Genomic DNA, 17,923 nt, shown 5'->3' on the forward strand with positions numbered 1-17,923 from the left:
GTCCTCAAATGTTGTAGTAGTTGTAGTAGGTTCCCGGTGGCCACAGTGACCAAAACTGGTTCTGCCAGTCAGAATCGCAAAGAAGACATCCTAACCTTTCATTTGCGGCCAAGACTTCCAAAATCGGTTGAAATTCCGAATTTTGGAAGCCAAAAACATTTCTGGGTCATATACTGCCGTTCTACGCATAATTGTCCCATGTTCAAAAAAGTGCAACTGAGAAAAACGCTATTGAAATTTTTCGACCGATCTCTGTGTTTCTACGCATAATTGTCCCGTGGGTTCCTATCCATCCAATGTGTCCCTAATCCCCCAGTTAGTAGTGTATCACTCCTATTTATGATCCTCTTGCTATACAATAGGTAAACAAGGCATAATGCTTCGTTAAACTAATGATTCTATGAGAGAAAATACTTGGTGGGACAATTATGCGTAGAAGTGTAATGATGGGACAAACAGACTTGGTGTTGTTTTTGATGAGTTTCCGAACAAAGTACTAGATTTTATGTGTTTTTCTAAAAGTATACGACAAACTAAACTAAAAAATGTCAAAAAGTCAAAATCGTCTAAAAATGACATGGGACAATTATGCGTAGAACGGCAGTATAGACCCCAGAACCATAGGTGTATGCATGAAACGAAGGCCATGCCTGGGTAACCTTCATGGAGGTTCTCCTCAGGGCATGCCACGATTAGCGTATGCCTGGGCAGTTGGTTCACCAACGAGGGGGAAACCTCCGTTCGACGGAACGATACAGCTTGTTGCGAAGGTCGCAGATTCCGGCACTTGTACGGATGCCAACAAGCCGGCCGCAAAGGTCACAGAACCGCAGATTCCGTAACCAAAGATCAGTCAGTTAAAACCGACAGCCATCACGAAAAGTCCCAACGATTTTTTTTTCAGATTGACAATCAACATGTTTTTAATTTTTTTGTCGAAGCCTACTTTCTTGCCTTCTCTATAAGGCTTTCTAGGCCCAGTGAAAAAAATATAATTTAACTCAAAAATGACGAACTCCTCGTCACAGTGTCCTGATGCAAACAATGATCGAGCTGTAGCTGTCACAGCCCTGCGAAGTATGTTGGCTGACATATCGGGCAGTCAGTCAAAAAAACCAGCTAGAAGTCGCCTGACAAAAAATTTTTGCTAGAAAGAGATAGGAAACCTGATGCAAACAAACGTCCAGCTGTCATGTAAACATACTTTGAATGTGTTGGTAAATTTCTGACTAGAAAGCCTTATAGATTTTCCATTGCGACGATATCTTTCTGCGGCGATTAATTGGAGCGCAGGATTCTAATTTTTCTCGAAATGATTAATACAACGATTAAAAACACGCTTTAAATTCTGATCACTTTTTTTATTTTAATGCAAACAAAGTTGACAAGACAACACTTTTTCTATAGATCAACTATAGTTCCCTTTTCTTTTTTTCCAAATTGATTTAAAATCCATTTTAAATTCATTGTGATCGTAAGACGGGTAATTGTATGCAGATAAATAAGCTTTAGCGCTGTAAACAGTCAGCAATCCAAGCTTCATTTTAGGACCCAATTAAATTGTTAAATATTGTCGCTCCTCTTCCTTTGTTCTGCCCCGTAAAGCTGTTTCTTGACTCCTTTTTATTTTATAATTTCATGAGTTAGTTTTACGACGACTCGATTTGGAGGTTAGAAAAGAGTGCACTGCAGAGTTATAGAGTTATCTACGTGCACATGTATTGCGTGTACGTACACGATATACGATAGAAAGTGAAGATGTATATTATTCTATTGCACAAGTTAACACAGAGTTACCACTGCCTCTTGATTTTTGGTTCAACTTTGTAGTATGTACATCGCAGGTACATCGTACGCCTGCTACCAGCAAACCTTATGGAACCAAAAAATGAAATAACTTTTCTTCGGACTGGACTGGTTTTTCAGGTAGCATCAACGTGTGGATTATTTTGAGTGTCGAGTGCCGGGCCGGGGTTAAGGGAGCGTTCTTTTATTACATAACGCAGTTAGGGCATCTCCACCGCAGGGACCTAATTGCGTTGCAAAGCTAATTTGGCACCCGCGTCAAGCCCACCGCGGTACTTGTGCGAGAGCTAATTTAGGTTCGAGTTCATCCGTGTTCATCCGAATCCAAACAAAACTCAGGTTAGCTCCGGGATCTACCGGGAGCAAATCGTCTGACGGATTGTTTTTTTTAAGCAAAACAATGTAATTGCGCCAATGTGAGTTTGTAAACATAGAGTTTTTCCTGCTCACGTCGGTATTTAAATGTTTGCATTAGGAGTGATGATTGATTTTTAGATTTCAATTATTCGAGTTTGGAGATATTTTCCCTTCCGTGCTGCAAGTTTACGAATGAAAAATTACTTTTGGTAATCTGGGGTGATGCAGTTTAGTTTTTTAGGTCAGATTGGGGCTATGTTTGTTTAATTTTGGTCAACGCATTGTCGATCTACTGCCGGACATGCAAGAGACAAGTCATTTGTATTGAGTAAAAAGCAAAATTCAAGCATAACATTTTTGTTCGGGTGGTCGGTAAATAAAACCCCAACTTTTTGTTCAGCAGCTCTTCGAGCAGCTACAAAACTGCAAGTAAGTATTTATTTTAGTTTTTAAGTTTACATTTTTTGTCCCTTTAACTTACTTAATTGGTCTCCTTTCCTACGTTAACTTTTCCTCTTTCCTTCACAACTCCTCCACTTCCTCTTCCTTTCCCTCCTTCTTGCACTCTTCCTGTTTTTAGAAGGTGTAATTTATTAATTAACTATTTTTCTTCTTTATTTTCAGGTTTACTCACGGATCACCAAAGTACAGTTTCGCCCCAACTGACGGTACAACGGCAGAGCAGCTCGCTGGACTTCTTCGCTGTTGGGTAAGTAGCTGGTGTTTAATTCATCTTTAACTGCACTAATTTTCTTTTCTTTTTTACTTACAGGTTTCCTACGTAGCACAGTTTCAATAAATTTAATAATCAACTATCGCACTACTTTTTTTCCTCAACAAATCCGCAAAAATCTCCTCCGAAAACTCGTTCCACGTCCGTACTATGCTTGGTGAAAATGGTGAACGAACCGCGCGCGTGTTTACGCTGGTGGCCACACACACACACTTTTTCCGTCCTCTTTGCGCGCGTTGACAGCTGTGACGGTATCGGCTGATTACACCGCCGGCGTTGCACCGTCGGCCAGTGTGCCCATCCCAGCGGTAGCAACACCCCAGCCCGTAAGATCCGTCGGGCCTTCCGGCACGTCGGACTTACCGTCTCTGATCTCCAACACCGCTAAATTAACCACTGCTCTCCTGTTGACCTTCCCGTCTGCTGTCCTCACGTCCGCTTGCCGAACGCGTCCGTCCGACCCGCTGAACACCTCCACCACTCGACCTCGTACCCAGCTCTTTCGGTTCTTGCCGTCGACCACGAACACCAGGTCACCCGCTTCGAGGGGCTTGCGATCCTCGAACCACTTTGGACGCCGGTTCAGCGAGGGCAGGTACTCCTTCGACCACCGCTCCCACATCTTGCCCGCTAGCTGCTGGCTTCGCTTGTACACGTCTCGTAGTGCTGCAGCGGTGTCCACCGTCTCGTCCAGCTTTAGGTCCGCGCTCGTTACCGTCCCGCGCAGGAAATGGTTTGGCGTGATGGCTTCTTCTTCAGCGGACTCTTGAGGGACGTACGTCAACGGCCGAGTGTTGATCATGTCTTCGGCCTCCGCCAAAGATGTGGAGAGAATTTCGTCGTTCAGCTTTCGTCCGTCGTCGAGTGCGCGCAACGCCTCCTTCACCGATCGCACCATCCGTTCCCAGGCCCCGCCCATGTGGGGCGTCCCAGGTGGGATAAAGGACCATGCAGTGGTCGCCGACGTCATCTGCTCCGCGCACTTCTTGTTGATCGCCTTCGTCATCGCCGCGTCCGCTCCCCGAAAGCACGTAGCATTGTCGGAGAACACTTTCTCGGGAACGCCTCGCTTGCACGCGAACCTCCGGAGGGCCATCAGGCACGATTGCGTGGTGAGGCTATGGACCACTTCGAGATGCACCGCCCTGACCGCTAGACACGTGAAGACGGCGATCCAGCGCTTCTCTCTGCGGCGACCCACCGTGACTTCGACCGGTCCCAGGTAATCGACGCCCACCGCGCTGAACGGTCGCATGGTTGCTGCAGTGCGTTCGACCGGAAGCGGCGCCATTGTTGGGACGAACGGCACGCAACGGTTCACCTTGCACCACACACACTCCTTGACCACCTCCAGGATCGCGGCCCGTGCGTTCGGAATCCAGAACTTCTGACGCAGCTCGTTGAACACGGTCTCCCGATTCGCGTGACCGTACTTCTCGTGGTAGTGCTGGATGATCTTCTTGGTGACGGCGTGTTTTCGACCCAGGATGATCGGGAATCGTTTGTCGAACGGGATCGATTCGTTCTTCTCCAGCCTTCCACGAACGCGCAGAACACCATCCTCGTCGAGCACCGGCAGCAGCTTGTAGAGCGGACTCGACCGCTCGATCTTCTCCGGCAACTCACCCTGTTTCAGCTGTAGGTTCTTTGTCAGCACGCTCATCTCATCAGGGAAGCTCTCGAACTGCGCTTGCTTCCACAGAATCCTCTCGGCCTTCCGCAGCTCGTCTTGTTGCAGCGGTTGAACATCCGTCTCGTGCTGCGCTTTGACCAGCTTGGCTAGGCGACTCGTGGCCTTTGCAGTCAGTACTGGACGGCCGTCCTTTTTGCGACGACAATTTTCGATGAAGCGTACCGCCGTTGCAGTCACCCTCACCAGCTTTGTCCACGTCGAGACCGCTTCTACGTTGACTGTCCCGTGGAACAATACCACGCCTCGTGCTTCTTCGTTCGTCTCCTCGATCTGCTCAGGCGGTGAGACGAGGTTATCCTGCTCGAACAGTATCGCCGGACCGTTCCGCCATTCCGAGTCGTTCTGCAGTGGCGGTCCAGGTCCCCACTTCGTGAGAACGTCCGCGATGTTCTTCTTGGAAGGCACCCATCTCCAATCGTCCAGTCTCGTCAGCTCCAGAATCTCCCCGACCCGAAAGGCGACGAACTGCTTGTACTTGTAGGGATCTGCGCGCAGCCACGCAAGGACGGTCCTCGAGTCGGTCCAGAAAACGGTATGGTCGATCTGCAGCGTGTGAGTTCCGAGGATCTGCTGGCTCATGCGCGCTCCCATGCACGCCGCCATCAACTCCAGTCGTGGAATTGATTGTCGTTTCAGCGGCGCCACCTTCGATCGCGCCATGACGAGACTGCAGTGAACTTGGCCGTCGATGACCGCGCGTAGATACGCCGCACAACCGTAGGCCAGCTCGCTCGCGTCGCTGAAGATGTGCAGCTCGAGACTCTCGATCGACGAGGACATCGCATCGCCGAAGTAGCTCCGGGGAAACCGCAGCGCTTCGACTTCCGGCAGCAGTGCCGTCCACCGCTTCCACAGAATCCAGGCTTCGTCGTCAATGTCTTGGTCCCATCTGCAGCCGGTTCGCCACAAATGTTGGATGATGATCTTCCCGTGGATTGTGAACGGCGACAGCAGACCGAGCGGATCGAAAAATCCCATTACGCAGCTCAGCACGATCCGTTTGGTTGGCCTTTTCCCCTCTTTCAGGTACTTCATCAGTTCTTCGCGGTGCATCACGGCGAAGGCGAATTCGTCCATCTCCGGGTCCCACCGCACGCCGAGTACGCGCTCGCTGGGTGTTTGCTTGTCCTGGTTCAGCAACACCGGACTCATCGGTTTCTCTTCGCCCAGAGCAGTCAGCACTTCCGGCGAGTTGGACACCCAGTTGCGGATCTCGAAACCACCTTGTTTGTGGACGTGGCTCACCTGCTTCGCCCGCTTGACAGCTTCCTCGACGGTGTCGACGCTGTCGAAATAGTCATCGACGTAGTGCCGATTGATGATCGCCGCCACGGCGTCTGGGTACTGACCGGCATGCTCTTCCGCATTGCGGTTCTTGACGTACTGCGCCGACGCCGGCGAACTCTTCGACCCGAATGTAGCGACGTCCATCACGTACACTTTCGGCTCTTCGTTGATGTTGTCCCGGAATAGGAAGCGTTGAGCTTGCTTGTCCCCGGAGATAATCTTCAGCTGGTGGTACATCTCGCGGATGTCCCCGCCGAAAGCAACCCGTCGTTCGCGGAACCCACAGATCACCGACACCAGTGGCACGAGCAGATCTGGTCCCTTCACCAGCATCGAGTTGAGAGAGACAACACCGATCGTCGCCGCCGCATCCCAAACCAGCCGAACTTTCCCCGGCTTCTTCGGGTTCACCACCACGTTGAGCGGCAAGTAGAACGCTTTGTTGTTATCCGTTTCGTTCAGTTCCTCCGCGGTGGCTTCGTGCGCGTATCCCTTGGCCTGGTAGTCCAGAATCTGCTTCTTGACGTTGTCGTACAGTTCCGGCGAACGCTCAAGTTTCTTCTCCAGCTGCTTCATCCGCCTCACAGCCATCGGGTAGCTGTTCGGGAACTTGACGTCGTCGGTCTTCCACAGCAGTCCGGTCTCGAAGCGGTCACCCACGCGACGTGTAGTTTCCTCCATGATCTTCCTCGCCCGCTGATCCTCGACCGACTCCCGCTGCACAGTCACCACCGCTTCTTCCAGCGAATAGTGGCTTTTGAGAAGATCGTGCAGCTCCTCGTTCGTCACTTCTTGGTGGCATCCGAGGAAACAGCTCGCGCCCGCCGACTCTGCATCCCGCGGTCCGTAGACCGTCCAGCCGAGCTTGCACCGGACCGCCACCGGATCGACAATCGTGCCGACCTTCGTTTCCAGCGGTGCGAATGAATGAATGTTATTCAACCCGATCAGCATTCCTGGCCGACCGTCGTACGAATCCATCGGAAGCCCGCGCAAGTGATCGTAGCGTGACGAAACTTCAGCAGCATTTAGTGTTTGGCGTGGCAACATCAGCTTGTCCACCGTACGGACAGATTGCAGCAGCAACTTCTCGCCATTAGTCCCGTTGATCGCCGACGCCCAGATATTTGTCCGCCTCGAATGTTGTTCCACTCGCGTGATGTTGGCCGTCCACTTGATAGTGAGCTTTTCCTTTGTCTCCAACAGCCCCAAACGGTCGGCTAGACCACTTTCGATCAGGGTGAGGGACGAACCCTCGTCGAGGAAAGCGAGCACGATCATTGATCTCTCACCGCAGTAGACTTTTACCGGGAGCATCCGGAACAGCACGGGACTCGTGGACGTAATGTGTGCGTTCATGCCGACTGCCCTGGTCTCCGGATGAAGCAAAGCATTGTGCGGCTCGCGACACTCTCCGACGTTGCAGCGAAGTTTGAGCTTGCATTGGCCGCCGTGGTCATTCAGGCAGCGTTGGCAAAGCTTCCACTTCGTCGCCATCTTCGCTCGATCTTCGTAGGGCAGCTTCTTGAAGTCCTCGCAGTTCCACAGCCGATGGTCCGTGCACTGGCACGCCTTGCACGGCCTTTGCTGTTTCTGCTCTCGCCGCTCTGTAGATTCCTCTGCAACGCTATGGTTGAACAGTGCGGCTTTCTCTTTGTTTCGGCTTCGGCCGCTCGATCCCGACGCTGCTCTGACGTCCGGTTTGTAGTCTAGGTTGACCGTCGCCTCGCACGCGTCCTCGACGATCTTCGAGAGAAAGTTGGTGAGCGTACGCAGATTCACCTCGCGCTTCTTGCGCTTGTAGTGCACCCAACTCCTCTTCTCCCCGTCCGGGAGCTTGTCGACGAGTTCCTGGATCAAGATCGGATTGACCAGATGCGCCGTTAGTTCTGCGGCTTCGATGTGTTCGCACAATTGTTCCACTGCATTGCCGAACGGGATGAACGATCCCAACTTGTCCGCTCTCGGCGGCTCCAGCTTGCGCACTCGTTGCAGGTGGCTTTGCAGCAGCACTTCTGGGCGGCCGTAGATCTGGCGAAGCTTGGCGATCACACGCGGAACCGACTTGGGCAGAATGAGCTGGCCACGCACCTCCTCGAGCGCTCTGCCTTTCAGGCAGTCCTGTAGTCGCACGAGATTTTCCACGTCCGTGTACCCGCAGGCTTCGTTTGACGCTTGGTAGGCCGCGAAGAACAATGGCCACTCTTCTGGCTTGCCGTGGAAGTCTGGCAGCTTCCTTGTCAGCCCTTGTCGTGCAGCTCGCTGGGCCTTCGTTGGACCCGATCCGTGCAGCCCCAGCCCGTCTGGCTTGGACACATCAACTTTGGTCGACTTTGCCGTTTTTCCGCTCTTTCCGTCACCGTTGGCGTCGGTCGAGACGCTGGACGCCGACGAACTATCCGACGAGGACTCCGGTTTCTTAGACGACTTCGTCGAACCCGGATTGCTTCCAGGAGTTCCCGGATTGGTCCCAGGATTATCCGGAATGTCTCCAGGTTTCGCCGGATTGACCTCAGGATCTTCGCGGCCGTCGTGTTTAGCGACGTTTCCTTCAGTCAGCGGTTTGACTTCGGGGTTTCTTAGCGGAGTACTACTGTTTTTCAGCAGCTTGTCGATGGAGGCGCTTTTGTCCCGGAACGTTGTTTCCAGCTGTTGGATCCGCTTCAGGTGCTCCTCCTTCTTCACCATCTCCGCCGCTAGATCGGCCTCGCGCCGCTTGAAGTCCCTCTCGCGAAGTTCCTCAGCCCTTTTGGCTTCCTTCTCGCGGAGCTCTTCGTCGATCTTCATCTGACGCTCCTGAAGATAAGCAGCCAGTTCAAACTCCTTCTCCTTCAGGACTCGCGTCATCTCCTGTTCCGCTTCCGCACGCTTCCGAGTTTCTTCCAAAGCATCCAGCTTTTCTTGCAACTCGGGGGGCACTGGGAGCGGTACCTCAACAGACTTCTTAGTCTTTTTCTTCTTCTGGCAGTCCTTGTCCGGACAGTACCATTTCTTCCCCGACTTCTTATCAGCCGGATTGAAGTTGACGCACCGAGCATGGAACCACAGCTTGCAGCAATCGCAGCCCACCATCACCTCATCCTCGGTCGACACCTCTTTGCAGGTTGAGCAGGGAGTCTTTGTGAATTCCGGATTTTCGTCAGCCATCGTGGGAGAGGAATACCGAACCCGCAATTAATTTTGTAGTTTGTTCGGGTGGTCGGTAAATAAAACCCCAACTTTTTGTTCAGCAGCTCTTCGAGCAGCTACAAAACTGCAAGTAAGTATTTATTTTAGTTTTTAAGTTTACATTTTTTGTCCCTTTAACTTACTTAATTGGTCTCCTTTCCTACGTTAACTTTTCCTCTTTCCTTCACAACTCCTCCACTTCCTCTTCCTTTCCCTCCTTCTTGCACTCTTCCTGTTTTTAGAAGGTGTAATTTATTAATTAACTATTTTTCTTCTTTATTTTCAGGTTTACTCACGGATCACCAAAGTACAGTTTCGCCCCAACTGACGGTACAACGGCAGAGCAGCTCGCTGGACTTCTTCGCTGTTGGGTAAGTAGCTGGTGTTTAATTCATCTTTAACTGCACTAATTTTCTTTTCTTTTTTACTTACAGGTTTCCTACGTAGCACAGTTTCAATAAATTTAATAATCAACTATCGCACTACTTTTTTTCCTCAACAAATCCGCAAAAATCTCCTCCGAAAACTCGTTCCACGTCCGTACTATGCTTGGTGAAAATGGTGAACGAACCGCGCGCGTGTTTACGCTGGTGGCCACACACACACACTTTTTCCGTCCTCTTTGCGCGCGTTGACAGCTGTGACGGTATCAGGGGGATGCTAACGGCAGCCATCTTGGGTGATTGAGATTGATAACGCGCGAAAACTGCGCACAGTGAAAACAAAAATATTTCTTTTTTTAATAATTCAATTTTTGTTATAAGAATTACTTTAGTAAAAGTCAAATTACACAGTAGTTAAGTTAAACGTTTCATGTGATAAAAGTACAACTTTAAATGAGGTCATCGGCCCGATGTGTGCTTAATAATCCCAACTTTAGTAGTTTATTTTGCAAAAAAAAAATGATAAAAATCACCTCACAAACATACACTAACTCTTAAACGTACATTGCGGTAAAATTTTACATAGAAACAATAATTACTTTATTTCCATTTTATGCCTGCAGTTTTTGTACTTTTTTTTACAGTGCGCAGTTGCTTTGTTTTGGTTCCGTAACGAACAGCTGTTCTTTTGTGCTGGAGCCGAAGTTGACATTTCCCTTTTGTTCTGGTGCCGAAGTTGACAACTAGTGTTGGCTGCGGGCGAGCTGCCTGTAGTGAGATATAGATGTCGCCCCCCTGGACGGTATCGGCTGATTACACCGCCGGCGTTGCACCGTCGGCCAGTGTGCCCATCCCAGCGGTAGCAACAATTTTAAATAAGCCAATACGGATTTGAAAACAAGCAATCCCAGCAATCCTGATCTTAATTTCTTGAAATCTTGAATTCTTAAATTATAAATTCTTAAATTCTTAAATTCTTAAATTCTTAAATTCTTAAATTCTTAAATTCTTAAATTCTTAAATTCTTAAATTCTTAAATTCTTAAATTCTTAAAATTTTAAATTCCTGATTTTGATTTCAATTTTTGATAAAAATAGTGTTTTTGAATGTTAGAATTTCGGGTTTTTCGTAAATTTACATTTTAGAATTTCTAAATTTCAGAGTTTTAAGCATTTGTAATTTTGACATGTAATTTATGAATAAAATAAATACTTTGATATTAAAATTATTATTCAATTCTGCATACTTTTAATTAAGAATGTCCAAATTTAAAATTTTTTACTATTGAGTTTTTCAGTCAGTTAATAGATATTTGTATGATAACTGTCAAGTTTATTTTCACGCTGGTTTACTTCATTTCGATCCGTGTGGATCAATTGGACAGCGCACTGGACTCACAATCCAGAGATTGCTGGTTGGTATTAGAAATAGTGCCGACAGCTATTAAGACAACTTCTGTTTTTACTCATTTCGACCAAAAAACTATATCTGTCCATTTAATTTCAAAATTCTGTATGAGATTCGGCGGGGATTTTCAATATTGTTATATCGAATACAATATTATTAAAACGTTTGTGAGTTTCAGTCGCATACAAAAAGGAAAATTCTTGATATATATTTGAATTTTAATACATAATTCGAAAATGTTTGAATTTTCTGTGATGATTTCCTTATATCAAAAAAAGGTGGTTGATTATTTTTTATTTAAAAAATACTTAATAATGAAAAAAAAAACACAATTTTTCAATTAAATAAAGTCGTTTTGAACAAGGGGTTGGAAACTCTTAGAGCTATAATTATTATGTTACCCAGTATATCAAAATATATGTTAGTATACTTATTATTTCCTTTACATATTTCCAGTATACTTACCAATATACTGAGAGTATCTTAATATACTAACCGTTTATTGCTTTTCGGTTAGTATACTAACAAGTATACTGGAATATCGTTAGTATACTCAGTATTCCTAAGTAATATTAGAGTTCCCAGCCCCTTGGTTTTGAACCAAATTACTGATTTCTTTAATATTCATTAAAATTTGATAATCAATATAAATGCAACTTCAACCAAACAAATACAAATAATTCTAAAAATCGCTGAAAACATTAGCCACCGGCAGCTCGGGGACTTCTCGAGCACCTATCTTGGCTACTCGACGGATCCCCGATTGTGTGAGTCCCGATTCCGTCAGGGAAATCGTCTGCCGAGGATGACCAGTGCGGACTGACATCCGATCTGGCCGAGCGTCATCCGAGGAAAGAGGACGAGAGCTGAACCTGCTTTGCCAGCTGTCACCGAACCGTTCGTGTGGCTGCGTCCATGCGCTGTCAGCGCATGGCTGCGTCGAGCCTAGCGTACGAGGGGCCTATTCGACTACATCCAATGGAGTGCGTTCGCATTCACCGCAACAGGGTGTATCACACCACACATCTCTCCTCTCCTCCATAAAAAAACAAAATCTTCCATGTTTTAAGCCATATACTTCTTTTGGTCCACAATCAGCTCGATCTTTAGCTGCTAGCCCATGACTCGGTCAACTGTTTTTTTCATCTCGGCATTAAAGCTGTCGTAGTCGCGATATTCAAACCTATCCAATATTTCTCTAAAACACTCAGTTATAAAAGATTAAATTAGGGTCAGATAAACATCATCAAACTCTGAAAAGATTAAAAAATATATATATAACTGCTATGGAAATGGGAACATACATAATCAGACACCTAGATATTACTGCCTTTATCTACCTTTCACTCTCTCTCTATCTACCTTTATCTCTCTCTCTCTCTTTCTCTCTCTCTATCTACCTTTATCTCTCTCTCTCTATCTACCTTTATCTCTCTCTCTCTCTCTCTCTCTCTCTCTCTCTCTCTCTCTCTCTCTCTCTCTATCTACCTTTATCTCTATCTAAACCTTTCTCTATCTCTCTCTACCTCTCTCCCTCTCTATCTCTCTCTACCTTTCTCTCTCTCTCTCTACCTTTTCTCTCTCTCTACCTTTCTCTCTCTCTACCTTTCTCTCTCTCTACATTTCTCTCTGTCTTCCTCTCTATTTCCCTGTTTTTAACAGTTCCTTCTTTATACAACTATGCTTGTTCTCATCATTCTAACACAATTCCTCACTTGTTTTCGAAACGCAACTCTTCGCTATCTTCTAGCCCAAGTTTACGCTTAAAAGTTCACTGCTTAGCGTATCATTAACATCCTATCACGGCTTTGCCATCAATTCTTCACGAGAGCATTCGAGACAATATAGCCTTCTTCACAAAACAACCTCAGTTACGAACAATTTAGCCTTATGTTTGTTTCAGACTATTCAGCCCCAGTGAGTCAGTCTGGATCACCATTTTCTAATATAGTAACAACAATAACGGCATTTCAGATTATTACCACGTCAAACCGGCCTACCGTGCCCACGCGACTCAATCTTATCTTGGAACAATCGCGGCCTTCCAGGCTATTTACCACGGCGGTTCAATCAGAACCACCGTGCCCAACGCGATTAAATGTTCCGCTAATCGCGGCCTTCCAGGCTACTTACCACGGCAGGCCCATCTGACCTCCGTGCCCAACGCGATTCTTTTTTTCTTGGAACAATCGCGGCCTTCCAGGCTATTTACCACGGCGGGTCAATCAGACCCACCGTGCCCAACGCGATAACATGTTCCACTAATCGCGGCCTTCCAGGCTACTTACCACGGCAGGCCCATCTGACCTCCGTGCCCAACGCGATTCATTTTTTTCTTGGAACAATCGCGGCCTTCCAGGCTATTTACCACGGCGGTTCAATCAGAACCACCGTGCCCAACGCGATTAAATGTTCCGCTAATCGCGGCCTTCCAGGCTACTTACCACGGCAGGCCCATTTGACCTCCGTGCCCAACGCGATTCATTTTTTTCTTGGAACAATCGCGGCCTTCCAGGCTATTTACCACGGCGGGTCAATCAGACCCACCGTGCCCAACGCGATAACATGTTCCACTAATCGCGGCCTTCCAGGCTACTTACCACGGCAGGCCCATTTGATCTCCGTGCCCAACGCGATTCATTTTTTTCTTGGAACAATCGCGGCCTTCCAGGCTATTTACCACGGCGGGTCATTCAGACCCACCGTGCCCAACGCGATAACATGTTCCACTAATCGCGGCCTTCCAGGCTACTTACCACGGCAGGCCCATCTGACCTCCGTGCCCAACGCGATTCATTTTTTTCTTGGAACAATCGCGGCCTTCCAGGCTATTTACCACGGCGGTTCAATCAGAACCACCGTGCCCAACGCGATTAAATGTTCCGCTAATCGCGGCCTTCCAGGCTACTTACCACGGCAGGCCCATTTGACCTCCGTGCCCAACGCGATTCATTTTTTTCTTGGAACAATCGCGGCCTTCCAGGCTATTTACCACGGCGGGTCAATCAGACCCACCGTGCCCAACGCGATAACATGTTCCACTAATCGCGGCCTTCCAGGCTACTTACCACGGCAGGCCCATTTGACCTCCGTGCCCAACGCGATTCATTTTTTTCTTGGAACAATCGCGGCCTTCCAGGCTATTTACCACGGCGGTTCAATCAGAACCACCGTGCCCAACGCGATTAAATGTTCCGCTAATCGCGGCCTTCCAGGCTACTTACCACGGCAGGCCCATCTGACCTCCGTGCCCAACGCGATTTTCGAAAATGATTCGACTTTCTGTCAAATTCAATTCCACCAAAAACTTGCCTCCAACATCCGCACACAAACACAAATCTTTATCTCACCGAATCTTGTCCACTTGCCACACTCTACTTACGATGAAAACAAACTTGCCAAAACCTTCTTCCGACGATTTTCCTCACACACTTTCCTACTTTTCCACTTTCCTTGGCAGACGATTTCCCGCAGATTCTTTTAAATTGCAAATAAAAATGCAACTCCGTCACGGTCGCCAATGTGTGTGTCCCGATTCCGTCAGGGAAATCGTCTGCCGAGGATGACCAGTGCGGACTGACATCCGATCTGGCCGAGCGTCATCCGAGGAAAGAGGACGAGAGCTGAACCTGCTTTGCCAGCTGTCACCGAACCGTTCGTGTGGCTGCGTCCATGCGCTGTCAGCGCATGGCTGCGTCGAGCCTAGCGTACGAGGGGCCTATTCGACTACATCCAATGGAGTGCGTTCGCATTCACCGCAACAGGGTGTATCACACCACACACCGATGAACATTTTCTTCGCTGAATGAACCCGAAGGCTAATTTAACTTTAGCTTTGCTACCCGCGGTGCGAAAGTTGGGGTGCAAACATGTCGGGAGCAAATCGGATGAACTCTTTTAAAAATTTGAAAATGATATTTTATTGATGTAAGTAAACAATTAGGATATATAATGCAATTGGAAGCATGTTCTATCATGCTAGAATGTAGTTTTATTGATTTCGATCAACAAAACGGCTAGAATTTGAAAATAAATAAATTAGATCTCCGCGGTGGGCTTGATTCGGTAGCCAAATTAGCTCCCAGCGGTGCGAAAACGTGCATTAGCTACGGAGCAAAGCTAAAAATGGGGATCCAACCGATAGGTTTGCCACGCAATTAGATCTCTGCGGTGGAGATGCCCTTAGGGGGGGGGGGGGAAGGAGGTGTCAAAAATCCAAAATTTTGCGTTACGTAATAAAAAAAACGCTCCCTAAGTGATTTTTTACGTACACTGCAACTGAAAATCGCACCTTGCTGAGTTTGTTTTTTTTTTGGGAGGTGGGAAAACGAACTCAGCAAAGTGCGATTTTCAGTTACAGTGTACCATCTACGTTTGGATTTTTATGAGTGATCGAATAGAGTTATCTACGTGCGCATGTATTGCGTGTTTGTACACGAAGGGTCTTCAGGTTAAAATTTGTACCCGACAGCAAAAACAAATGGTAAGCTAGTGTGCGTGAGATCGGGCTTAGATAGCTCTATGGAGCTTTATGACGTTTCGCGTACACACACTAGCGCACCATTTGATTTTGCCGGACAAAATTTAACCTCACTTTCTTTCGTGTACGTACACGCAATACATGCGCACGTAGATAACTCTATATGTTTTAGTTTACGTCTGACAGCCGGACAGCGGTTGTTTTTTCTGCTGTTTTCGTGGCGCGGCACAGTGCTTACGGATGGTGGTGGAAGAATCCTCCGACGGGGACGAGTTTCGGAGGGGAATCTTCTCAACAACAACAAGTTCAGCCCGCTGGTGGGGAACAGCAACAACAACAATAACAATGGTATACCAGCCGGGAAAGGAAGCGTCCCACCGGTTCCAGTGGTTCCAGTGGCTAAGAAACTACCACCTCTGGTGGTAAAGAATACGAGCTACGCCAAGCTGAGGAGTGTAATGTCGCCGTGCACAACCAAGCCAAGTTACAAGCTAACTCCGTTTGGGATCAAATTGCTGTGTTCCTCCGAGGAGCGTTTTGAGACCGCGCGGGCCCATTTGATTGCGAACAAAGTGGAGTTCTACACCCACGAGAAACGAAGCGAGCGGCAACTCCGCGTCGTCGTCCGAGGACTTCCGTCGGCTTCACCTGAATTCGTCAAGAAGAACCTCAAGGAATCGCAAAACCTGGATGCTGTGGAGGTGCACGCCATCAAGAGAAAGGGAGAGTTCGCCTCGTCAGAGGAAACCCCGTACATTGTGGTCTTCCCCAAAGGGTACACCAGCCTCAAGCAGCTGAGTGAAATCAAGCGCTTGAGAAGATTTCACATCCGGTGGGAGGCCTACCGGAACAAGCGACCGAACGTGACCCAGTGCAGGAACTGCTTGCAGCTGGGTCATGGAACCAGGAACTGTCACCTCAAGGGGAGGTGCAACAACTGTGGGGGTCCCCACAAGACGGACGAGTGCGAAGTCCAGGAAGCCCAGCCAAAGCGGTGTGCCAACTGCTCTGGTGCCCACGAAGCTACGGACCGCAGCTGCCCCAAGCGTGCGGATTTCATCCAGCGGCGACAGCAGGCGTCGAAACCAAAACCGCCGTCAAGGAAGGTGGAGAAGCAGAGTCCAGCAATTCCAGCGTTCACGCCAGCGGAGTTCCCTCCGCTGCCGGGCGCAGTTCCGGACCGAAAATTGAAGGATCGCCCTCGACCCGCAGGAAGCAGCCAAGGTGGCCCCCGAGACGGTGGAGCCACGGAGAAGGAAGCCGGGGAGGTACTCTACAGTTCGGCTGAGCTGTGGGGGATTTTCTCCGAGTACATCGGCAGGTTCAAAACCTGCAAGACCCGCTTGGACCAAGTTTTTTTTTGTTGTTATTATATATTGTTTTACTGATCCTCGGTTCCAACCTGGTCACAGCACTTAAAAGGACCTAATAAAAACAGGAAGGTGCTGTGTCCTATCCCTCGCCTAGACCAGACCAAAATCCATGATAAAGCTGTCAGACCAAGACTGTCAGACCAAAGAGCAAAAAGTAAACAAGCATGGTCTTCGACGTAGGTGCACACAAATCAAGAAAAGAAAATTTGAAAAATAATTTTATTTTTCCAATTGGGTCCTAAAATGAAGCTTAGATTGCTGATATTATTGTTTACAGCGATAAAGCTTATTTTTCTGAGTACAATGACCCTTTGTACGAGCACAAAGAGTTTGAAATGGATTTTTAAATCAATTTTGAAAAATTAACCTCGCGGTCCTTCTTGACAGAAAAGCTCCTACTTGACAGCTCGTTCCAAGGGGACCATAGTTGATCCATCGGAAAAATGTTGTCTTGTCAAAAAAAAATTTTGAATTAAAATGAAAAAAAGTGATCAGAAATGGTTTTTTATCGTGTTTTTTTACCGTTGTACATAAAAATTGACATAGGGCTTTAGTACCCAATTCAATGACTGGATTTGGACTGCAAAATTGAATGTACGTCCGAAAATTATTAAACAGTGCGGCGTCCTGTACATCGACAATTCAATAAGCAGTTAAAAGCCTTATTCGATCACTTTAATTTTTTATCGCGTTTTCGGTTTACACCTGAACAATCTTGAAATTATTTATACACTGGTAAACAGCATTACACTTTTTTCAGTTCACTTTTACACACTTGTATGGGATTTTTCAGTTCAAGTATGATTACACACTTTCGTGTAATCATACTTGAACTGAAAAATCCCATACAAGTGTGTAAAAGTGAACTGAACAGTGTGTAATGTTGATTATCAGTGTACGGATTTGTGATTCTGTAGTTTGACTCCCCCAGTCACGAAATATTCTAGCAGAGCTGGTTCTGCCAGAATCCTGCTAGAACGGTTGAACATTTTTGCTAGAATGCTGTAAGAACATCCAGCTCTGTGAGAACTCTGCTAGAATCCTGCTAGAACGTCGTGACTGGGCCATGTTGCACGCACACACTCTCACCTTTAAGTAAGTGCGCCGGGGTCTTTGAAGAAGGTGTGCCTCAATTTCTACTCAATTTTGTCCTTCGATTGTTTTGAATTGTACCCAATTTTGTATTCTATTCCAGTAAACTGGTTTAAAATTAAACCTAGATGACAGTTCTCTATT

General features: G+C 47.5%; 1 protein-coding gene across 1 annotated transcript; it reads right to left on the reverse strand.

Moving 5' to 3' along the window:
• Positions 1–2,537: 2,537 nt before the first annotated feature.
• On the reverse strand, positions 2,538–9,557 carry LOC120427936 (uncharacterized). The gene is made up of 4 exons (XM_052709937.1): positions 9,341–9,557; positions 9,188–9,276; positions 2,645–9,129; positions 2,538–2,586 (listed from the first exon to the last, which is right to left on the reverse strand). Exon 3 carries the CDS (start codon positions 9,021–9,023, stop codon positions 3,159–3,161), a length of 5,865 nt encoding a protein of 1,954 aa, XP_052565897.1. The 5' UTR covers positions 9,024–9,129; positions 9,188–9,276; positions 9,341–9,557; the 3' UTR covers positions 2,538–2,586; positions 2,645–3,158.
• Positions 9,558–17,923: the final 8,366 nt, after the last annotated feature.

This window comes from Culex pipiens, chromosome 3 (genome assembly GCF_016801865.2).
Source record: "Culex pipiens pallens isolate TS chromosome 3, TS_CPP_V2, whole genome shotgun sequence".
NCBI classification, from domain to species: domain Eukaryota; kingdom Metazoa; phylum Arthropoda; class Insecta; order Diptera; family Culicidae; genus Culex; species Culex pipiens.